Source organism: Psammomys obesus, unplaced genomic scaffold (assembly GCF_907164565.1).
Source record: "Psammomys obesus unplaced genomic scaffold, mPsaObe1.curated_primary_1811, whole genome shotgun sequence".
NCBI classification, from domain to species: Eukaryota; Metazoa; Chordata; class Mammalia; order Rodentia; family Muridae; genus Psammomys; species Psammomys obesus.
The window spans coordinates 4434227-4458875 of record NW_026594462.1 but is presented as its reverse complement, the minus strand read 5'-3'; the positions used below and the strand labels follow the sequence as shown (position 1 = coordinate 4458875).

Here is a 24649-nt window from a genome sequence, read left to right as displayed (position 1 = left end):
GAGGCTCTCAGCTACCCTGACCTCCCTTCCTGGGTTTATGCAGAGCCCATCATGTACATCAGAAACAGGGGCTCCTGCTTGGTGGTTTGCCATCTGACTAAGCAAGAGAATTACTATGGAAGTATCCCTTCCTTGAATACAGAACTTGTGCTGTGCGGAACTCGTTTGTCCCTTTATGTCCTCTAACATTTGGCAGGGAGAGATCTCTGCTCCGTCGCGTCTTAGCCCCCTTTGTTACTAGGAGCACAGTGCAATGGCACACTGCTCTGGAAATACTCTGTAGGCAGAGTGTCTTGAGATGAGAAGGTCCAGCTGAAGAGCTGTGTCCTAAAGACAGGTCTAGAGCTTAGTGTCTCTACAGTAGAGTTCCTGGACAGCGTGCAAGAGATCCTCAGATCATCCTTAGCACACATACACACACAAAATAATTATAATTAATTAAATCAATCAGTAAACACAGACACAGAGGGCATATTATTGCTACTCTACAGGATGTGTGACAGCCATGCTCCTCAGAGACGGCAGTGGATTATGTAACAAGGCATGATTTTTTTTATACTCTCATAGTCAATAATTTCTCACATCTGGACCAAGCTGTCATTTCCAAAGCATATTCACATACACTGAAGTGCTGTTTTCATCAAGCTGGCAGACTGTGATCCCAACTTATTTGCTCTGTGGACAGGAAGCCGCACTCCATCACAGGCCATCACTTAGATCGGACCCTCCGCCTTGTCAGCAAGGCCAGCAGTGAGGGCAAACAAAGCACCTGCCAAGGGCGACTGTGCAGGGTGTCACACTTGGAGTCCTCACCAAAGCTTTCATCAAAGCCAGCCTGATTATTTTCCACTGCATTTTCCTGAAAGGATGTTATGATTTTCTAGATGTTTGGTGGCTGGCGATAAATCAGGCTTTTATGATGTCATGTGAAAGGCCACCTCTCGGACTTCCTCTGGCTGCAAGTAGAGAATAAAAGTAGGACGTGTTGGTAGAGCACAGTAGACAAAGCTTAGCTTAACCCTTTCCTCCTCGTTTACCAGCTTGGGTCACAGAAGAAGGTGGATCTTCCTTTCACATGTGTAGCCACGGCTCATGAGCATTGGCATCCTATCATGTGTAACAGAAAGGGCCACCAGCAGCTAAAAAAAAAAAAAAAAAAAATTAACCTTTAGAGAGCCTTGTTTTACAATGTTGGAAATCAGAAGTTGCCTTGAAGCAGAGATACTCATAAAGCTAGTGAGGCTATAATGGAATGTCTCATAGCCTTAAATTCATAAATACCTTAGAGAATGGGAGGGTTCTCATTTAAACCAGGATCCTTCTCCTCATCCACATCCCATCAGTCCATAAATCTTTCTGTGTTCTTCCCTACTGTGCCTCTGTGTCCTCACTCTACTCCCACTGTCATCTAGGAACCTCATCTTTCCCCCGATGTGGCCTAGACATCTTAACTGGTCTCCTGTCCTGTTCCTGATCCCTGTGATCTAGGACAGCATACACAGATGTCTCAGAAAACTTCTAGTGCTTAAACTCTCCAGGACCCAGAGCAAAGCCCAGACTCCCTGCTATCAGTCCTCGGATGGTAAAGGACTGCTTCTCTGGTGCTTCAGATACAGACACATACTCACAACAAGCATATGCACAGTATGTGAAAACCCTTTAAAGGAAAATATAGGTCCCAGTGATGTGTCCCACCCTAAGAGCTGGTCAGGGAGAAGTATCCTCAGTCTGGTAGCGGTGCTTAGGGCTCCCACTTTCCACTGGCCAGAAAGTGAAGGGGAAGGCATCTCAGCCTTCAGAGGCTCTTGCTGTCCTCATTTAGCCAGAAAAGGAGCATCCTTGCTAACACACACTCTAGTGAGTATCTGAGCCAGGTGCCTAGCCTCCCAGAGCCATCTGGGTTTCATGCTGAATCCTCCCCACAGTAGCCCAGACCTGATCCCTACAGCATGGTCAGGCCATATACCCCAAATATGATAGAGTTATATCTGTGAGGGGCACAGGGTTGTGCATAGTGGTTAGTACAAAGAGAAGAATAAACTCTTCCATAAATCAGGATGAACAGTTAGTTCATACTTTTGAAAATCATGTTACTCCCTCCATCCCCCCAAATTTCAGGCTTCTGCCTAAAATTTAAGTCAGCTAGCTTCTTAAGTGTGGCCCACAGGCTTATAATCTAAGAGACAGTCAAGTGTGATTCAGAGACAAGTCTTTTTAACCTTGTCTGGCCTCGTCATGGGCTGCCTTTCCATTGTTCATATATCTACCAGCAGTGGCTTGGTCTGTTCACTCCTCAGAGTGAAGTGCTACTCCCTAAAGTACTTCTTATCAGTGGTGTTTCCAAAGAGACCTTCTTACCCAGATCTCTATGTGACAGGTTTCTTCCTACTATTCAGGTCTCGGATCAAATGTTACTCTTCAGAATGTCCCTTAGCTATCAGAGTTGCCCTATTTTTGCCAAGTCCACACTTCTACAGCCTTATCAGCACACTCTCCATTAGCTGACCTCCTCTTTGTATCTCTGTGTACCACTCATCATCTCCCCCACCTTGCACAGGTGCCATGACAGCCAAGGCCTTACCTTATCCACAGTTGCCTCCCCAATGCCTGACAGAATCGGTGTCTGGCAGCAAACCACTTTGTAAAATGTGTGCAATACCTGGAGAAAAGCAGAATGTAAAATCTTGGGCTGGAGAGATGGTTCAGTGGTTAAGAGCACTGGCTGCTCTTATAGAGGACCCAGGTTCAGTTCCCAGCACCCACATGGCAGCTCACAACTGTTTGTAACTCCAGTTCCAGGGGATCTGACACCCTCATACCAATGCACATAAAATTAAATTATTTACAAAAAAAAAAAAAAAATCCTGGATAGAACTGTTCAGCAAACAAAGACCTGAACCTAACAATGAAACAGGGGCTGGGTGTCTCTAGGACAGAATGCTTGCTTCCTTAGCATGAATGAGGCCCTCGGTTTGATCTCCAGCACTTCAAGGGGAGAGATCTGCTACCAGAAGTTGTTTATATGTAGCCGTAAGCTCTTACAACCTCATATAGCATAGACAGTATTTATGTTTTATAGATTTAGAACCTAGTATGCAGAGATGCTCAGAAACAGCTAAGTTAACTGAGACCTGGACAGGAGTCCAGTTCTCTCCAGTGATATCTCTGTATTCTTAGTAATGTCTAAGAATGTTTGTTGAGATCAAGTTTATAGTGATGCACAGATGTTAACTGTGGTTGGATCAGTTCTGACACATTCATGGGCTCCTGTAACAAGCTTCTGTCACCTATGGAATGTTCATTTAACCACCCCCCCTCCCCGAGGTCTCCTTCTGCACCTTGCTGCTCAGCATCCTTCCTTTGGCCACTATTCTTGTTTCCATCACCATGGTTAAATTTGCTCTAGAGCAACATACTTATTGACTTACAGAGAAACTGCATGTCTGTGTCAGCCTCTATCCAGCATTGGCATATATTGATACCACATGTGCTGACACATTATTTAGATGTCTCTTTGCCTGTCACATTAAAGTGGCATAAGTACACTGTTTTCCTTGGAGGACTTGGACCTTTGAGCATTGTAACTGCTAGACTAAGAATCAGAAATGCTGCCTCTAGTCCAAACCCCTGCCACTAGATGGCTTCATGACATCTTGCTGAAATGTCTTTACAGATAGAGGTATTCTGTTCATCCCATGAAAAAAAAATGAAAGGAAGAGTAACACATAGTCAGGCAGTATAGATCCCGAATGCCAGCTAAATCTTTCTTAGCCCTGATGGTGGGAAAACAATAGGAGAGTAAATCAAACTGTAGAAAACCTAAGGATCCATATTAATGCTCATCTTTCCTCTGCTCCCCTCAAGAAACTCACAAATGCCAAGTGTAGTGCTATTTTAAAACTATTTTTATTGGTTTCTTACCAATCACATTGAGTGCCACCTGTAGTCACTAGTTTTTAAACTCTACTTTGGCGCCTAAAGCATCTACCTCCCTTCCAATCCCTCAACCCTAGGTAGGAGAGAAAGAAGGTTAAATGGGAAAGGGAATGTAGACCTCTTTAGACTTAGTTCCAGCTTGTTAGGGTTTTGGGTTCTTTGGGAAAATGCCAATCTCAGTGGTCAGGATATCTAACAGTCCAGCAACAGCAAACAAGCAGCAGCAACAGAACAAACAATAGCCTTCTTCCTCCATCTGTCTCACCGTCCATCTGTCTCCTTGAAGCCCTCGCTTTCTCTGGGCTCTCACATTTACACTGTCCTGGAGTCCTCAGAATTCCACTATCTGCAGCTGGCAAAAATCATGCAACTCTCTGAGCATTCACGAGGCTGTTACCAGCTGGCAATGACCACGCCCCACACAATGCAATTATCAGCTGTGGACAAACTAAAAGCTACTCCATATCCCATACTTGAAATTAAAACAAAAACATATTTACATAACTGAGTTCTTAAAGAAACCAAAACTTCCACTACAGTCAGGTAGTTGTTTTAGTTTTTCCTCAAGAAGTTTCTGGAAGAAGTAACCAAAATGCAGGGTCTGGTGTGGTAGTTCCCTAGGTAATGCAGCTAGCCCTCGAGTGTCACAAGAGTCACTGGGGAAGTGATGCTGAAACATGTGGATATGTCCCTCTTAAGTCATTTCCATTTGGCATGGGTAGATAGGTAGATTATCAAAGCGAGATTTCTTTAATTAGAAGACTTTAATGTGCTATATAAGTTGAGAAACACCCAAAGGAAAAATTACCCCATGTTTATTGTAAGGAGATCTATATGAGTTACAATGTTCTTTGGTGTCTGTGTTCAAAATAAGGTTAGGGGTTTTCTCTAGGATGATAGTTTGCCTAACAAACAAGAAGGAAGCAAGCTTAAGGAAAATTGCCTTTGTCTTGTGCAACCCAGGATGCCCCACGGCCAAAGTTGCCTGCCTGGATAAGAGGGCGCAGGTTCAAGATAAGAGGGATAACAGAGTTTGGCTTTTAGCTCCAAGACACTTTGTAGAGAACTTTCATCTCTAGGAAAGAGGCCTTGGAAGCAGATACAGAATCTCCTGAGTTGCATCTTGAGTGTGGCTGTCTTCAAGTTTAATTAGCTGAACTCTGAAAAGTGCTTTGAGGGCAGAAAGTGCTAAGTAGCAAAAGAAATGCAGCCTGCATCTTATGTCCAGAATGCCACTTGCCAATTATGTCACAACAGTCCCTAATCGGTCCACTTAAAGGTGCTTTATCTCCTTTCCTCAGGGTTTATGCCACCTCCTACTAGCATGGGCAAATCTTTGCACTCCAGATCCAGTTATTAACAGTAGCCAGTAATTTTCAAAGAAGATGGTGCTGACTTTGAAGCCTGGAATGCTGAGGTCACCTACAATCTTATCTCCCTGTCATTAAGTGGCCCTTACATTTTAAGTGTGAGTCACCACCACCACCCGCATCAGCTATTTAGGATGAACTTTAGTGAAGGAATTAGGACCATAAGTCTCCAGTTATAGTAAGTCATTCAATTCACTTTCTTTGCACTGATGCTACTGTAAGCACTAGGCTCCAAAACCCCAGCTAACAGAAAAAAGGAAGTTAACTCCATGATTACAACTATAGACACAGAACAGGTACAGTGGTATCATAAATCTCTACGTTGCAAGGTGACCTCCTGAAAGCCTCACCTGTGATCTGTTAGTCATCTAGCTGTTAGCATGCAACTGCCCAGGCTTCTAGACACTGCTTCTTAGAAAAGCTTTCCTTTGAATGCTTGTTCTCTCAGAGTGGGCCTGAGTGAAAGGTCTAAGCCTGGGTCCCACAAGCTTAAACAGGCTGGAAAGAGTGTTCCTGGGTTGGTTCCCATTTCTGGGCCCAAATCAAAGCTCTGTAGTAGGACAGTGATTGGTAAAGGGCAAATAGGCAGTAGGGGAGAATTCCAAGCAACTAAGAGAGAAGCTACAGTTTGATTCATGTGAACGCTGCAGAGGAGAATGGACCTCTGCCCATGGCTCACACAAGTTGGCCTGAGAGAACTTTCTCAAGACTAACACTCTAAAATGAAGTTAATCCAAGAGCCTGTATTCCCTCCCCCAATACAGTCATCCTGCAGCATCCTCAGAGGATTGGTTCCCAGATCCCCCTCTAACACCAGAATCCTCAGAGACCCTGATTTGCAGGCGTGAGCATGTCCTTCTGAACTCAATAAATTTTCCTAGGAAACTCAGTAGTGTCTAACACAGTGCAGCTGCTGTCAGCAAGTGATGATCAGTAGACAACAGTGACAAAGAGGATCTACCCACCTTCAGGACAGGTGTCTTAATTTTTTGTTGTTGTTATCTTTGATCAATGGTTGCTTGCGCCTCTGCATGCAAAGTCCAGAGATTTGGAAGACCAGCTGTAAAAATGTTGTCTGTGTAACTTGTAGAGCCTTTTTTTTTTTTTTTTTGCCTAACCGTATTTTTCTACTTATGCTAACTATATTTTTTAAAAGATAACGGAAAAGATGTGTGTATGTCATGATATAAACATGGGTAAACATACTGGAAGAAGACACATCCTCATTCACTTTCCAGAAAGTTCTAGAAATTGGTAACCTCTTTTATCAGTGTGTGAAGCCCACATGTAAATGGTTGTTTCTTTCCCTTTGTTTGGTACCTTTTAGTAACTGCTACATAGTTTCTCAAAGGAAAATGGGATCAGTGAAGGGATCACAGGATTTTTAAAGATTCTGTGAAAGAAGGTACCATCCAGAACAGGCAGCGTGATGACAGGTTTGTGAGTGAGCCCACCAGTAGCGTGCACAGTGGTTAAGTGTTGAGCTCTAAGCAGTGGCTTTAGTCTAAGGCCATGTGGGACTGCCCAGAGCCAGTGGGCCTGGAGTGGCCCTTGTGCAAAGGCTAGGAACAGCTTTTGCAGGCCTGCTTCTCTGCTTCATGTCCCATGCTGTGCTACGATCTGGAATGGTGCTTAGTGAAGCTCGCCAAACACCGCCAAACACCATATCAGTTTAGCTCTGGGGCACGCTGTCAGCCCTGCTGGATGGTCAGTCCCCTGAGCCCACTTCCTGAAGAGACGAGACAACCTGCTGTTTTCTCCTTGTCTCTTATCGCCCCTTGTCATTAAAGGAGAGGCCTGGTGTCGACTTCAATCTTGCCATTCTGAAGCAGTCCAGGGCAGGGGAGGGAAATGCCCAGCCTCCTCCTTATAACACTGCTCTGAGGTTAGCTCTCTCCTTGGGTAGGATTAAGCCACAAATTCCAGGATGTGCGGGCAAAAACTACACAAGTGGCTAGAAAGCAGGCTTGAGGAGTGGGGAGTCAGGGATCTTTAGGCTTCTTTCTCACTTTTCCTCCATGCTGCCCTCCTTGTCTGTCTAGAATATGTAGTTCAACTTCAAAGGCTTCCCTGAAGTTCTGTTGTTTTGTTTTGTTTTTAACAGTTCTGTGCTTCCCAAGAGAAGCTTTACCCTACAAGGGAAGCTTGCCTCCTCATTCATTAGCATAAAGTCAGATCAAGGACCTAATTCATTGGCATTCTTCTATTCCCTTGGAACCTGAGCTAGTCTTCAATTTCACTTTTCTAAGAAAAGCAGGAGGGGAAAATGAGTATTTTTGTGCCACGCACAGCTCCATGTCTTAAATTCCTGAAGATGTTTAGCCAAGGTTTCCATCGGGCTACATTTTCCTTAGTCACATCCCTGCCTGTGCACCTTCTTGTTTATGGCACTCAAAAGTCAGTTTCTTCCAATATGTACATTAGAAATTTAACAACATCCTGCCAAGAGCTCTCACACTCCTAAAGCCTCTCTGCCCCACCAGATGTTCCTGCAAACCTTACCACAAACCTGCTGAGGAAACCCAACCCAACTTGTAATTCAATCTAAATGTTATAATTTTCCCAAATCAAACTTGAGAAAAGGGAGAAAAAGAAATGAGGGTATAAGCTTGAAGTTATCCTACGTGATCCAGTTTCATCCCTAGATTCCCTACTGTGATTTTAAGAAAGTGGATGAGGATTTAGTGAAGGGACTTAATTTGTGTAAGAACAATCAAAATCACATTAAGGGAAGAAAAGTAACCTGTGTGGCTGAAAGGTGTCATGTTATCTTGATGGTAATGCACAGGGAACTCAAAGATCTTCGAAAAGGGGGCCTCTAATTAGAGGAGACAATAATGGCAGGGAGAGCCCTTCTTTTCTGGATTGTGTTAACTGCTGTGGGCTCAGGAACTGGCCTAATGACTTCCCTGGCACTTGGTCTGGCGCTTTATCTATCTACTATAACAAGACCAAGGGCCAGGAAAGCCTGAGATTTCATTGCAGTAAAATATTCCCCTCTCTCAGGATGGTGTTTGCAGCTCTGTTGCTGTGAAAGCCACCATGCCTGGGCACTCAAGCTGCAAGACAACTCCTAGGGGCAAGTGAGCTGGGTTTGCGGGACAGAGCTTGTCTGTAGTTTCCCTGTTCCTCAAGCTGCTGTAAAATGCTTAGTTAAGCCTAATTGAATTTGACAATAATAAATTACACATTGAAACTATATAGTTCACCTAAGGAATAGCAGTGAAAATGGGAAAGACACTAGAAGCCAGAAAATAGGAAATGTCATATTTGCATTTAAATGCTTTACATTTTTCTCAGAGTTTGGTTGCCTGTTTTTTGTTGTTGTTGTTGTTGTTGTTTTGTTTTGTTTTGTTTTCTGTCTTTTTTTTCTCCCAGAAAAGCTCCAGACCACCCAGTTCATGAAGTTCTTTCTAGAAACTCTACATAAATCATCACTTTAATTCCAGTTTGCCTCTATTTTCTTGTGGTGGCTGAAAGCCTATGGAGAATCAAATAATTCAAATGTAGAGTAGTATAAACTCATTCTTTTCATTTGTCATTGAGAGTTACTTGGCGCTATTGGAGGCTTTTGTGCAAGTTCAAAAGTCTTAAAAGACTTAAATATAAAAGGAGTGCATACTGTGGCCTTTCTCCTCACTCTGTGTGTGAGCACAGCAACTCCTGGCTTCCTCATCCAGCTCCCAACCCTGACTTCTCCGCAGGTCAGAGGAAATGATGCTTAAGGGAGCATTTCCTGTCTACCCTCCTGTCCAGCACTGTGTGCCTTCACACAAAGGCCTTGTCATGCCAACCCTGAACTCTGCCTCAGTGAAGAATCTGCAAATGAAATGAACCATTGACCAGATCCCAATGTATCTTTCTTTCCTTCTTTTCTTTCTTTCTTTCTTTCTTTCTTTCTTTCTTTCTTTCTTTCTTTCTTTCTTTCTTTCTTTTTTTCTTTCTTTCTTTCTTTCTTTCTTTCTTTTCTTCCTTTCTTTCCTTCTTCTCTCTCTCTCTTTCTTTCTCTATCTTTCTCTCTTTCTTTCTCTTTTTCTTTCTTTCTTTCTGTCTTTCTTTTTTAAACAGTTTCTCTGTATAGCCCTGGCTGGCCTGGAACTCACTCTGTAGATCACGCTGGCCTGGAATGCAAAGATCTGCCTGCCTCTGCCTCCCAATTGCTGTGATTAAGGATATGTACCACCCACCCACCCCCTACTTCCTATTTAGTAATATGTTTCTTTAGGACAGTAAAGTACAAAGCAAGCTGAGTTGATGGAGGTGAAGGGGAGCTCATTGCCTAGGCAGAGGAAAGAAAGTTGATGTGACAGAAATATCTTGAGTGGCCCATCCATGTGTTAACTCATTAGCAACTGGCAAGAATAGCCACTGCTCTGTTCTGATAGGCCCTTGTGCTTTTCCTACCCAAAGCCTCTTGATCTAATTGAGTTTCAGGGAGACAGAGCTTTGGCAGAAGGCTAAGGAAGCTGTGAGGCTAAAGTCTAAGAGCCAGGCTCAAAACTAAATTGGGAAGTTTAGCTGAGCCTGTCTCTGGTTTCAATGAAATACTTTTACAGTGTATGTTAGTAGTGTCTGTTGCTAAGCTTTTGAAAACCATTTTTCTTCTTCCTTAATTGTAGTTGCTTGGTTGTTTTCATATTATGAGCTACTTGTAGAAAAATACAGGAAACCTAATTACAATACAACGCTCCCTTTCCCAAGCCTACTGAGATCATTTGAAACCAAACTGGGTTTTAGGGCTTTTTTTAACTATATGTTCACAGCCATGAATTGCATCCATGCTGTGCTGGTTGATTTACAGCTGGTGGTATGTGATTCAAGAGTAACCATGTTCTGCTGACGCTGTCATAGGGCTGAGGGACGGTCAGGCGGACATTGCTTCATGACTCCAAGCTGCACAGCTTCCTCTGGGGAAAAAGAAGCAATATCTTTGTGTGACTTTTACACTAAAAGAGAAGCATTGTAAAAGTATATACAAGTTTATTTAGGGAGAGTAAAGAGAAGTAAATTACTTGGTTTGTTTTTCCACTTACATTGGCAGCTCCAGATAACACTGCTAAAAATGCTAATTACTAATTCTTGTATCCTACCTTTCCTGGGGAGTCTGGAAATGGGCTTTTAGGCCAGCAGAAATAACTTGCTTCACTCTGGTCAACACTCTGGGGAGGAAGTGGGTACTTTAGCATATTGTGAAATGCAAAGCCTTTGGGAATTTGATTTATTCGAGCCTAAAAAGCCATGATGGATGGTTGAGAGCAAGAGTCCCTGAATGTCCTCTGCTAGAGTAAAGACTGAGGCAGGGAAATGGAATCCAGACCACCTCTGCCTGGAAGGCCCAGGTGAGCACTCCGTGGCAAGCACAAACCACTTGGACCCAACCTCCTGGCTCAGCTATCTGAAATCCACAACGACGTGCCTTTGCCTGCCAAGTTCAGGGAAAGGAGAGCAGGGGAGGCCTTTTACTGCAGCTTGGTTACCTGGCTGTCACTCAGAGCAGCAGGTTCACCTGTCTAACAGTGCCCAGCTAAAAGAGGGTCTGAATGGGGCAGTTACCACTGTAAAAATCGCCTTTTCCACCTGCTGCCCCAGTCCCTGGTTATGTTGAGTCTCAGCAAATGCACCTTGGATATACTCATATGAATAGACCTAACTGGCTTTTCTTGCTTTTTTCTTCCATCCCTCCTTGTCTTCCTTTCTTCCCTTTCAACTCATCTTAAAATTCCCCCTTAGTCTTGAGACCTGCAATACAGATCTGTGAGGGCTGAGATACAGGATTTTCATCTCTTCTGGTTTTTGTTTTTTTGGGTTTGTTGTTGTTGTTGTTTTGTTTTGTTTTTTGTTTGCTGTCAGTCTTCCTTGCCAAAGGAACCTCTTAAATGAATGAATGTGAACATCTCTTGCTCGACTTCTCCAGGAAGCCCCCGAGTACATTTGTATTTCCCTCCCCATAAAGTCAGAGATGAGCAAGAGGTTTGACCTCAGCGTTCTGTGTTGATAAGGCCCAGTCCTGGGCTAACACTGTGCTCTGCAGTCTCCTCTGAAAGTCAGCCAGAGGTGAAAGAAGCTACAGAAAGGCGTGCGTGGCTGCAGATGCAAAAGGGTCCATGGCCGCAGATGCACAGGGTTTTGAACTGAGGCTGTTGCGTTTGTCCTATGAGTCGAGAAAGAAAATCCCATTTTCTAAGGAAGAAAGAGAAGAATAGAATAGAACAGACCCTCTACTGTTCCAGGAAAAGGAAGTTTCGGTTTAGGAGCTTGCGGGTGCTGCAGTGCTGCGCTGCTGGCTAGTGGAGAGAACAGTCTTCACCTTTGCAGAGCTGGGAGCTGAGCGGCTGAGCTCTTGGCAGCTCCACAGTGCTGGTTGCCTGCAGGCTGTCCCAAAAGCCGGAGACTGGAGTCGGGATCATCTACTCTGAATCCAGGAGGGATACTCAGGCTAGGGACCGGACAAGGGCTAGAGACCTGATTGGGGGGGGGGGGGGGGGGGGGGCAGGGGAGGTGGGTTCTAGGGAAGGGACCCGGCCGATGGGTCAGGGTCCTGCAATCGCTGTTCTGTAATGGAGCTAGCTCTGTGTCTTGGACATGCAGGCTTGATTTACCCCTGGCCTTTGCCGAGAAAGTGCAGTAATTCGAAACAGTCCTCACAGTAGCTCTCCTGACAACTTAATATCTTAAAAAAAAAAAAATGCCATCAGAGTCACTAATACAAAGTGTCTGTCGTCTCGTCCCCCCCCCCCCCGGGGGGGGGGGTCGGCTGTTGCGCAGGAGTTGCAGATGGCTCACTCGCCAGGTCTTAGCTTAAACCGCAGTACTGACGGGATGGACTGTACCCGGTGAGACAAATTTGGAAAAGTGTGTGTGCTGAGCCCCTGCCTGCACACCTCATCTGCCCTCTCTCCACAGGACTTTCTGCAAGGAGACTGTTCCAAGGCTCGGCAAAAACTGAACTGGAAGCCCCGCGTTGCCTTTGATGTAAGTTTTGTCACTAGCGCAGGTTCTCACAGCTGCCAGCTGTGAGCTAGCAGAGCTGTGGTCAAACAAGAGACCTTTCAGGCCCCTGCGAGGAGGTGTTGTGGGAGTGGGTAGCAGAAACTCCGCCCTCACTGCCCACTCCTGATCTTGGGTCGCAGGAGCTGGTCAGGGAGATGGTGCAGGCCGACGTGGAGCTCATGAGGACCAACCCCAACGCCTGAGCACCTCTGCAGACTCGTGAGGCCAGGGACAGTGCAGAGCCAGCGAACCAGAGTCCAGCCGCTCCTGCGACTGACCGTCGACCTCCTGTGCTGTCCTCGCGTCTAGAGCTGGGCCACAGAGGTTTGTAGACCCCAGGACAGGACACTCCAGAGCTAAAGCAGCTTTGCTTTGGTGAAAGCCTCCTCTGAATGGTTTTAAGAAATCAAGAAGTTTGAATCCCATATTCATTTTACTTGAAATTATGTCACTAGACAACTTAAATTTTGGAGTCTTGAAATTGCTTTTCTCTTTTCTTATTAAATGATCTTTCTATGAACCAGCACTAATGGAGTTACCTGTGGGTGTTTTCTTCAAGTTATAATGTAGGCAGTTTAGGGCCCCAAACAATACCCAAACCCACACCTGGGATGAAATAGTTCTATGTTCCTTTGGGAAAACCCCTGTTGAGAAGACCCCAAGTCTGAGCTGCCCTGCACAGAGCACCTGGCTAAACTTCTGCCTTAGACATACCTATACCCTGCTGAACTGAAGCATTCATACCCCTTCTGTCTCTGCTGATTTTAGTTAGAACCACCGAGCTCTCACCCTCTCAGAAAAAGGCTCATGAAACAGGGGTTAAAAGAAGAAACTTTGATGGAAAGTAAATACTGTTGGAACATTCTGTGTGAAAACCCCTGGCCTACACAGAAGCCCCAACCTACGCCTCTTCTATTGTCTAGAGACTTGGACACTGCATTTACTTCCAGCTCTTTCCCATCAGTACTAGGCCACTTTTTTAAACTGAATTTTGACTCATCAATTCAATCCGCTTACACCTAGTGTCTGATATATACCAGATATCATGCTGATGCTTCAACCACATCAACATTAAAAGTTATGATAGAGAAGTTATGATAAGAAGACTTAGAACCCAGGATCCAGCTTCACTGAGTTTAGCATTTAAGTGCTGCTTTCCTGTATACTGAGTTGTATACTGCGTAGCTACATGTGAACATAAGTGTACAGAACACCCCCGGAGAGCAAGCAAGGATCTGCTTGCAGGTATACACTTTTGCATGAAATAGTCTTTTGGCCTAGAACAAATTAGGTCAGGACTCTTCTCCCCCTCACTCCCCTTCCAAGCAAAATAAAATAAAACTTCAGCAAGTGGCATTCCAATCTTTGCACATGCATGAGACTGAGGGTGAACTATTTCCGAATGTCTTCACAGGCAGGTTTATGATCTGGGGGAGGACAAGGGCTCCAGAGGGCTCTCTGTGGAACTCTCTATGCTGTGAGAGCCTGCTGGCCGGGGCAGCCTCAGCCCCCATGGAGCAGAACGAGGGCAGCCAGGCTGGCCCACCCGGTTCTCAGAAGCCACCCCAAGAGGAGCCTGCTGTTTCTGTTCCCAAATGGGATGCTGCTAATTGGAAGCAGATGGTCTCTGGGAGGTGGGGCCTGTAGGCCTGGGCAGGCTGGGACGCACGCACACACACACAGGCTCTATCACACATGGGCACACGTTGTCGCCCACAACCTCAAACACACATCCACTCACATACACAGATTCACTCGCAAACATGCCATCTCAGCGCACTTTCACAAGTTCCTGCAAATGTCACTCAGAAGTCTGCTGTCCCATCACACATGCTCTCAAATCTCATAGCTAATCACATGTTTCTTGGCTTTGACCCTAATGAAAAAGCCCTCCCCCCACTGACCACCTAAATCCCTCATTCAACACCCAGGAAAAGCCATTCCAAAGACCTGCAGGCCTGCAGAGGCTGTTTAATTCAATGTTTTGTGGCTTCTAGCCCAAAGCCATAATGAGCTCCTTGGGGAAGAGCAGAAGAAATCCTGGGCAGGGGTTCTGAATGACTCCAGCAAAGCCATAGATATAAGCAGGGGTTTCTGAAGGAAGAAGTCTTTCTAGTTGCACCTAGTCACCATTCATGCTCTCTCAGTCACAGTTGGGAGCTCCTTTGAATTCTTGGTGGTGTGTGTTTAAAAGGAAAAAAACAGTTGCACTCCAGAATTTAACTTTCTGTGCCGAAAGAATTTCATGTAGCCATCCTCAAGACCCAATTAAAGGGCTTCTTCTCAAATCTATCTTAATTTCAGTCGTTTTTGTGTGTCATTCACACTTCTTTTTTTTTTCCATTCTACAAGCATTGGGTATATATTTCACACATTACAACACCTCTCCCAGCCTGATACTGTAAAAACTTAAGAGAGTTAAGCCATTAGTTCTCTCAGTTATGCCAGCAACAAGCCTACATTTGTTCGTCAGAGAAAGGTCAAGGGCTTGGGTGCTAGGGGCACTGCTGGGTTAGAACCCTTCAAACCCGTCTATGCTGTACTTGCTTTTTTGTCTGTAGTGCAGAAACAGTGAACTAGGCCTGCCAACCTTTGCAGCTGTAGAAGGAACAGGCCCCAGAGTTGGGACTGTCAACCTGAAGGGAAGGTTGGGAGAACTGTGTTCCCATAGGAGAAGAGCCAGAAGGAAACCTAAATGAACTGGAGGTGTGTGGGGTGAGGGGCAGATCCAGCAGGATTGCTTTGGGCTTCCTTTCATTTGCTTTAATCACCTTCACCAAAGCCAGTCTCAGAACCCGACAGAAGCCTGCAAGATGATAGGCCATCTTCCCTGTGTTGTTCAAGCTAGAAGCAGGAAGCAACACTTTAGATTTTTCATTGTAAAATAATGACCCAGGTTCTGGGAATATATCTCAGTGTGGAAGGCTTTTCTAGAAGATAAGCTACAGAGTCATACAAAACATAACTAAATAAATAAAAGACCTTGAATGTATCATTTAAAGACAACTTTTAGGTCCCACCACAAAAAGGAAAGAAGCACCCAGGCACCTTCTTTGTGTTTGGAAATTAAAGCACGGAAGTTTATGTAGTTGTATTCCACTGAGTTTTTTACTTTTTCACTGTCTTCCTGAGTCTTTGATGCAGCCTTAACTGCTCAGCAGACAGTATGGGTGGGGAGAGCTTCCACCCAGGTTTTACACAAAGATTGTGTGTTCCTGTGTGCTTGTCTTACAAAGAGATCAACATGTCCCAACATGACTTTCGCGCCTCTCCAAAAATTGGAGGTTTTCCTCAGAGAGCACTGAAAACTTTCACAAGTAGCAATAACATCTGAGACACATTGCTGTCCTGGTAGCTAGGCCACCTCCATAGCCCTGCCTTCCCCGGTCCACAGTGTTTTCTGAGTACACTAGCAACCAAGCCTATCCTGGGAGTAGGAGGTAGCTAGGCTGCCTTGAGTCCTGAGGTCCCTGCTCTCCTAGGCCTTCCATATGCTCATCTGGGCTACATGGAGCAAGCATTCAGGGGGTGTGCCTGACTTTGTCCACTGAACCTGAAGCCTTTTGCTGTCCTTACAGGGTGATGCTGTGCCCTTCTCCCCCCCCCCCATATATAGCTTTCTACCTCCTAATATATTCAGAGTGGACTCTCCCAGAGACCCAGGAACTTTCCAAGGTCCTACCCCACCCTTGCTCAAGTCATTTACTTTTCCCCACCAAAGAGTCTGCTCTGAGCAAACAACCAATCTCTGTGCTAATCCCCAGTCCCTGCCCATCTTTCAGGGTCAAGGGACCATACACTGTCAGCCGAGGCAGATACATAGTCACAGCTGCCCCTCTGGCCTCTGAATTCCTGAGACAAGTCGCCTTGCTAGAGTGAGCACCTATTTGTTTGCTGAAGAACTGTGACCTGCTGATACTCAATGCTGGTCTAACTCCAGGCCACCACTACCAATCACCTCAGCTCACTGAGGTTCTGAGTCTCTTGAAGGTTCTAAGCCTTTGACGGGGAGTGGAGTGCAACCCTGGGGCATCTGACCAAAAAGGTTTCTGGGTATGCAGCTGTCCAGCCTCATCCACCACCAACACATAAGCTCCACAGCCCTAAAGCCCAGCAGAGGAGAGATGGTGAGAAAGCGCCATCCTTCAAAAGAAACAGTCCTGACTGCTAAAATGTGCTCTATCCTAGACATCTGAGAGAACCACAGCCCTCTGGTTGAAGGCATAAAAACTGGGAGTCTGGGGAAGTCAACTGAAAACTCAGGCTCCACCAACCAGACTGCTCCAAAGGAGGAACTGGGCCCAGGCTGGCCAGAGAGGAAGCTGAGCAGCCTGAGGTCCGACGGCAGTGGCAGCCACAGGCCAGGGAATGTATATTTGGAAGGGGTCAGGACCTCGGCTGGAGTCTGGCTTTTTATGGCGAGGAAGCTGGCTGGGAAGGGCCTTCTGGCTTTCCTGTTGTGCCACTTTATCCCCCGCCCCTGTCCCTCCTAGCAGCACAGCTTTGGGGAGCATGGTTGCCCCCAGGATAAGGGGAGGCCTTTTCCCTGGAGTCAAGGTCCAGGAACGTTCAGGGTAGTGACTGGGTTCGGTGAGTGGGTAGGGCCTACCCTGAAAACATCAGACAGATACAGGAAATGCCACATTCTCCCACTGTCACTAAGTGCATTTGCTGTAAATCACGTTTCTGCACCTCCCAGAGAGTCTGAATACTGAACCTGAGAGGGTCAAGAAAGTGGCCCAGAGAGCCCTTTGGGGTCTGGGGGCTTTCAATGTCTGATCTAGTTTTCTCAGAAAAATCTAGCACCCGATCTGCCCTTTGCAAAATGGGTTTCTCCCCAAGGCTGTCTGCAGGACTCTTAAGAGGAAGTGTTTCTGTGTTCTTCTCTTGCTGTGACTAGTATGTCCTTCCCAGGTAATATGAAAAAGTCATATTTACAAAGGTAGCAGCCAAAAAAAAGAAAAAAAAAAAGCCTCTGCCTCCTGGAGCACTGCTGCCCTGTGGCTTCCGGGAGGCCAGAAACAACCCCCAGGCCCAGAACTGGCGGCAAAACTTCAGGCAGGGACTGAGCCGAACTTTCAGAAGGGCCTCTGCTCACCCAGACCTCTGGGCAAGCCTGCCGAGGCTCTGAGCAGCTTTGGAGCGAGGGCTGGCTGATTTTGCCCAACTCATAGGTCAGTTTCATGGCTCCTCTACCAGCAGATTTTTAAAGAATGCGATCTCTACACTGAAACCTGTACGGTGTCCTTGAAGGCTTGCAGGCGTGCAGCCATTAAGGATCCACGCACAGCAGGGGAACAATGACCCGGTCTTGTTGCTGTCGGGGTTGTTTGTCAATGACAGAAATTCGGAGACCTTGAGAATTAAAGGTGCTAAACAGGTTGGTTTTCCTGCATTTACCCTAGGGTAGAAAACAGGAGGGTGTCTCTCTCCTCTCCTTTAAATCATTCCCAAAGCCCTCTAAACACTTCCATTTCGGAAAGAATTCGGGAACCAAGACCTCCCTTCAGTGTTTTCTGCTTCTTTAGGGTGAAACGCCAGGCCTCCACGGCCCAGCCCTGACTATCCGCTCACTGCTGCCTTTGAGCTCACAAATTGCTCTTCCATGACCACTCATGGAAGGTATGTTCATAGGCGAAGCTATGTTCACTTTAAGGCAAAAGACTGGCTCGCTGACAGTCCCCTTCTCAGGAACCACCTACAAGTACAGCTTGAAGAAGTTGGAAAGACTAGACTATCTGCAGGCACAGAAGCCCTTGTGCAGCGTAAAGCAAAAAGATGCTCTTTTCGGGAAGATGGGAAGAGGCTGAAAACATAGAACTTGCAGAAGGGCCCCCAATGACTTTCTGGGTCACTCGAAAACTCAGGTCCAGAGATTCTGAGCTAGAAAGAATGCCAGGCCTAGGCACAATCTAATGGCAGGAAGACTTCCCCTCTCAGAGATAGCCCTCATGTATGTGGAAGGAAATTCCAGATCCTGCTGCATTGCCTATAATACGCTCAATATGCTACAAATTTAAAACCAGTGAAGGAAAAAATCGAGTAAATAACAAAAAACTAATATAAAACAGAGTTTCTTTGGAGGCAAGGTAAGATGGAAGAGGAGGCAACAAAGGTTTGAAGTTGAGCTCTCTGTGTTTTATTTTGGTCTCCAATAAGATGGACATGGTACATTTTGCTCAATTTTCCACCCCTAATCACATTGAGAACCTTGAATGGGTTTTAGAGCTGGAACTCATTTAATTGGGTATTGTTCCTCTCTAACCTGACTTGGACACAGCACCTGCCTATCCCAGCTCTATCCCATACGTAGGCACTAAATAGGGTCATATCCAGCCCACCCACCCCCACAAGTAGAGGGTGAGCAGTAGAGCCACCAGAGATGGTGCAAGCTGGGAATGGGGGGCATCTTATCCAGAGACCCTTTGGGGACCCCAAAATTTTTCTTTGGGGAAAAAAGGAAGGTTAGAAGAAACTGACAGGGAGACAAGAGGATAACAACCTAAATACATAGAATCAAATGGTATATAGGAAAGGTGATGCTGAAATACAGGGGTAAGGAGTTCAGCCCAGAGAAGCTCCAGCTGTGATTGTAGAGCCAAAATAGACTGTCTCTCTGTGTGTGCTGGGGTTGGGAGGGAGGCTTTGGGCCATATTATTAATCCAGATAGAAGAATCCACGGCAGTAGGATTTCTGAAACTGGCAATTGGTCCCTTTGGCAAGTTTCTATAGATTTCCCTTCCTGCTGAATATCCATGATCTGAACACATCAGATTTCCCTTGCTCAAAGCCCTCCAGCTTTGGGAAGCCTCTTCTCTGCCCCTGGTTCTCAAGCAATGGGATGAGGCCTCTGGCATACCTCTGGCATGTTCCTCCCCAAGCCCTAATCTTTCTCTGCCATCACCACATCACAGTCTGCCCTGCCTGGCCAGCTTTATTACTTAGCTATCATCAATCTTACCCCTAACAGGATATTTGTTTATGTGCTGGTGGGAAAAGCTAATGGCTTCATGAACCAGTCATAAAAGGAGTAGACAGGAGGCGAAAAAGGGAGGCCCTGTAACACCACTCAGTGCCACATGGTAGGGGCTTCAGAGAAGGGACTTGAAAGACTCTGCTCAATAATTGGAGGTGTGGGGAAGGGGAGAGGGGGAACCTGGTACTCCAACTATTCTTTCTTGGCTGCCGCTGAGAGCCTTGGAAGACATGGTGTGGGTACCTAAGGCCTGTTGTGTAAGGTCGTTTTTTGGCCTTCCAGGGCTATCTGGCCAGGTGGCCTGAACCAGCAGGGTTTTATACCACTTTGAACGAAACAAATGGCCCTCCACCATAAAGACAGCAACTCTCAGCACCCTTAGTAACCAGGGTGGGAGAAAAAAAAAAGTGCCATGTTCTTCACCTTTCAAAGTTAAGGGGAGCCCAAAAGGTACTCTTGTGGCTGAAAGCAGCCCAGAGCTTACAGAGGACCAGCACAGTTGAGCCTTATTCCTTTGCAAGCATCTATTATCAATGACACAAACTGTGTGGAATGATAAATCGCAAAATGCATGGTTGTTTGCATGCAGCCTGTTGAAAAAAAGGGCCTGCTAACGACACTGCCCCAGGAAACAGCACGTGTTCTTACCACATATGTAACATGCCAAATGCAAGATTTTACATGGCACATACCACGCTGGCCTTTGCCCGTGAATTGCTAGGAAAATAAATGCGCCCTGTTTCTCCTTTGGGGACAAAATACTATGCTAACGATCTCTACAGAGACGATTTACAAAATGAGTGGACTCATCACCTGGGTCCTGCATGTCACCGGTAGGTAAATTTCCAAACGTTCGGCTATCAGTGAACTTATCAAGCAGCTTTTCTTACAAGACTTCACAGAAAAACTGCAAATCAGCCATACAAGCCACTAAGGAATGAGTCAACTCCAGGTAAAAATGAATGGCAGAAATAGTTTCTGTCTCTTCGATTAGCTATGAGGGGTCGAAGGCAAATGTACAGACGATAGAAAACACCACACACGAGTGTTTTGCGTTTTAAAATCACGAGTGGCTCTCTCCTTCAACTCCTACATGACTCCGAACTACCGCAGAGGCAACTCTTGCAGAAATCCCACACATACACATCTTCCGTTCTTAACTTTCGAACCTGCAAACAGAAAAGGAGGCTCTCCTCCCGACACTATGGAAACACTCCGAGGAGCTCCGGTAAAGGGACTCCTCGGGAGCCCCGAGCTCACTCTAGAAACCTGCTCCTGCAGCTGCCCGGCCCAGAAAAGAAAGAGCAAGGGTACCCACAGAACTCCACTCCCAGGAGCAGGATGTTCTTTCCCTAGCGGCACCGGCGCTGGCAGGGCCGCAAGGGTGACAGAGTTAGGGGACAGCCAGGTCTCCCCAGGTCGCCTGGGCCAGGACCCCGGGCTGTCTGCGGCGGCCTAGGCCTCCTCAGGGCCGCAAGGCCTCACCGGAGTGGATGCGGGGGTCTCGGGCACTTAGAGCGAAGGTGCCCTACCCCGTGCACCCTCCGGCCTGTGGCGTCTGCAGCCTAAATTAATCCGCGTCCCTGTCACACACAAGTGCCAGGTCGCGGCTGGCGGGCGAGCCCGCCGGCAGCAGGTCGGTGCGGCCCAGGCCATGGCTGGCAAAGCGGAGCCGGGCTCCGTGCGCCTGCCGAGCCAGCGGGGCGCGCTGTCACCCGCGGGCAGTGGAGTGCCCGTGACCTTTCCACCCGAGCCCGGGCTCCTAGAACACACGGGCGCCTGTAAAACAAAGGCGGCGAGCGAGGAGGAGGAGACAGGAGCGGCACAGCCTCGGGGCGAGGAAGGGAGCGGGCGCCGCCAGGGCTGGGCGCCCGGGGTCCCCGAGGCGATGCTGCCTCCCGCGCGACCCGGGTGTTCCCCCCCCCCCCCGGCCCCCCATCGCGATTAACCCATCCAGCTCACGCCGAGGTGTGGCGGGGCCGGGGGCGGGGAGGGGGTTCTCCTTTGGAGTGCCATTCGCCCCGCGGATAACTTACTCCGGGAAGAGGCCGCGGGGCCGCGAGCGGGCACCGGAGGGCGGCGGCGGCGGCGGCGGCGGGGCGGGGGCGCGCGGGGGAGGAGGAAGCCGCGGCGAACGCAAACAGAAGCCGGCCGCCGCAGCGGGTAATTACAGCTCATTAGCCCGGGAGCCTTCCCGGCCCCCCGAGCGGCGTCCTGGGGGCCGGCGTCGGGGCTGGACGCCGCCGCCCGGAGGGGGCCCTCCGGACGATCCGGAGGCCCCACCGCGGCTCTCCACCCGGCGGCCACCTCCCGTCCGAACAGTCGGAACGGACGTCCTGAGGACCGTCCGGCCTCCTCCTCTGCCTTGGGGTCGGTCAACCCGTCGGGGTGGCCGGGAGACATCGGTCACCTGCTCGGGCCTCCCGCAGGCCTAGACGACCGCAGCTCAAGCCACCGCTCCGGGCGCACAAACCCCAGCTCCACGCCAGACTCCCCAAAGTAGAGTTGGGTTCCAGCTCCTAGAGATTGGCAATGGACTCTAACCTTCTCCCCTTCCCACCCCATCCCCTCAAAGAGGTAACCTGAGGAGGGAGTTGGGGAGAAGGGGCCACAGTCGAGGCACTCGGGGCCAGGACAGCCCAGAAAACACTTAAGAGCCGCCGTGAGGCCAGCCCCAGCCGGCCTGCCCGGAGGAGACGCCCGGGCAGCGCCACAGCTTCCCTGGCTATTAGGTTACCGCTCTGAGCGGCAGGAACCGAGCGAATCAGAGGCCACGTAAGGCAGTTTTTTTGACTGAAATTAGAGTGTATTTATTTGCAGCAATCCTTTAACAATGATCAAATTTTGACAACAAGCAACAGCAATTATTGCTTAAGTGTTGCCTCTAGATAGGAGCGGCAGATAGGAACCTGCTTTATCTCGAAAACAAACTCAAGGCCTGAATGTCTGTAATCAAACCGCCATCTCCCCAAGTCTGATTGACAGGGCAGATCACCCTAAGATAATGAATTTATTACATTTCCTGGGTTATTTACAAAAGGGGGGGGAGGGCCAATCCGGATTGCCCCCTAGGTTTAACTGTAAATTAACAAGAAAAATTGGTTTGAAAAGAAACCACCCTAGACTAATGTTCCTTCTTCTGCCCTCTTACTCTTCCTTCTGGTCACTGCTGTAAATCTTCTTCAGAATAATTGTTCTACAAACATATTTTCTAAAAGTTTCCCCAAGATTAAATATCCATTTCCAACCCACAGTATATTTATATTTTTTTAAAAGTAATCCTTCTCTGTGCTGTATGAAGAATTTTAACTGTGAGTGAGTTATATACATAGATTTTAAAACTAGCTTCTTTCTCCTCTTACAAAGGAATGAAATTAATAGAAAACAATCTATTCCGCATCTGGCTTACAGATATGTATAATGCTCATTGCAATCCACGTGGGACGTGAAAGCCAAAACCCATCTGTGAGTATCTAGAGGCATATTTGCATCTCTGCGAACAGGTACCGCTGTGGTAACACCGCTGCTGATTCATGGACTTAGAAATTGCCAAATCATGTTCTGCAGTTACTGAAGAAAAGTATTTGTTCACATGCCAACTGAGATCTGTTTAGGAAATTGTCTTTTTAATAGCTACAAAGCAAGTTGACTAGATAGTAAGTTTTGCAGAAAATGCTCTAGGAAAAAAAATAGTCTACTAAACAATAAAAAAAAATGCTTATAGCGAAATTTGGCATGAACTAGAGGAGGTTTTCTCCACATTTCAGAGAGAGATCTGGCAGAGATCTCCTATAATTTCCACTTTGAAATATTTTCTTTATATTAAAGCTGTATTAAAGTATCCAGACATATAGGTCTTATTCAAACTGAATGGCAATTTATTAATAAACAAACAATGGATATGATCAACAAAAAAAGGATGATAGAATGAGATTAATACAGTTTCCCTTTTTATAATGAGAGAAAAGGCACATTTTAAAGTTTCAGGCAATTTAACTTTAAAAGCTTTTGGAACACTTTCTGGTGTTTGGTCCGTGTAACATCCAACTACAAATTAAAAAATAAATTACTATGTTGCAATTTACATTTAAAAACAAGTCCATGAATAAAAAGAAAGCGATTTTCATAAACAGGGGCTTCCCCCCTTCTTTCGACATAGGATAAAATATTATCTTACAGGTGAGAGGCAAGGCAGAGGCAGAGGGGCAAGGAAAGCGGATCTCTGAACGCAAGAAGAAACTTACGTGGTATCTGGAGTAAACTGTCCTTTAATAAACCATGATTTTGCTGTCTGTACAAAACAGTCTACGGTTTTGCTTACTTAGATAAGGCACAGCGGAGGAGGCTCTGCATTAATCTTTTAGGAAAATAGGTTTTCTCTGAGCTGGTGCTGGTGAGTTGAACTTCGGGAGAGATTCTGTTCGCTGGTGTGCTGAATCTCCTCAAGTTTTAAAATTTGTATGTTTTTGGTTTCGATTTTGCATTGCTGGGTTCTTTTAACTGTTCCTGCCCTGGGCTTCTATTCCATTCGGCTCCGGGACGTGTGTGTGGAGGACGGGGTCAGAATTTGCTACAGTCATAGACGAAAGCCCCCGACGTGCGGTACAGAGACTGGCTGGCGGGAAAAGCCATCTGACAGCTACTGTTCCCGTTCACCGGAGAGTTGTTCAAGCCGAGCCGCTGAGACTCGAACATCTCCCGCACCGAGTGGAAGTTCTGCTGCTGGCCGGGGTAGCCCGCGGCCGCCGCGGCCGCCGCCGCGCTCGCCAAGTGGCCCAGGTCTCCACCTGCCTGGTTCAGGTACCACGAGGTGAGGCGGCCCTGGTGGGACGCGGGGTGGTGGCCGGCGTCCTGGCCGCCCCCGCCGCCGCCGCCGCCGTGAGCCAGGGACGAGGAGCCGCTGCTGGTGGCCGGGGGCAGAGAGTAGTCGGGCAGGGGGTCATCCACCGCGGCGCCGCCCGCGCCCCCCGCCGGGCCCTGCAGGTGGCCCGCGCGCTCGCCCGCCGCGTACAGGCTCATGGCCTGCAGGTTGCAGTGGTAGGTGCCGCCGCCCCCCGCGCCCCCCGCGCCGCCGCCTCCTCCGCCGCCTCCGCCGCCACCTCCGCCGCCGCCGCCGCCGCCTCCCGAGCTGCCCGCGCTGGAGCTCTGGCTGCAGGGGGAGCTGTAGAGGGAGCTCTGCCCCGGCGAGTAGGCCCCCAGCGCCAGCGGCGGAGCCATGCCCGCGCGCGACGACGCGGCCGCCGCCGCCGCCGCCGAGGCCAGCAGGCCCGAGCCGAGGTCCGCGGCCGAGCCCTGCGGCGACCCCCGCAGCGACGTCATGATGTTGTCCACGCTGAAGCCCTGGCCGTGGTGCGGCGGCGGCGGCGGCGGGGGCGG

The 24649-nt window shown here is 47.7% G+C and overlaps 2 protein-coding genes across 2 annotated transcripts in view; one reads left to right on the top strand and one right to left on the bottom strand.

The window, feature by feature from the left end:
* Gmds (GDP-mannose 4,6-dehydratase) overlaps nucleotides 1–12822 on the top strand; it is a 501725-nt gene extending 488903 nt beyond the window's left edge. The window contains exons 10-11 of the mRNA XM_055619053.1: nucleotides 12210–12278; nucleotides 12437–12822. Coding sequence (XP_055475028.1) covers nucleotides 12210–12278; nucleotides 12437–12499 — 132 coding nt within the window. The 3' untranslated portion in view covers nucleotides 12500–12822. The remainder of the gene's footprint in view (nucleotides 1–12209; nucleotides 12279–12436) is intronic.
* Nucleotides 12823–23229: 10407 nt separating this feature from the next.
* Nucleotides 23230–24649, bottom strand: part of Foxc1 (forkhead box C1) — a 2754-nt gene continuing 1334 nt past the window's right edge. Inside the window, exon 2 of the mRNA XM_055619052.1 lies at nucleotides 23230–24649. This exon is cut by the window's right edge and continues 1 nt beyond it. Within this exon, the coding sequence (XP_055475027.1) occupies nucleotides 23834–24649 (816 nt within the window). The 3' untranslated portion in view covers nucleotides 23230–23833.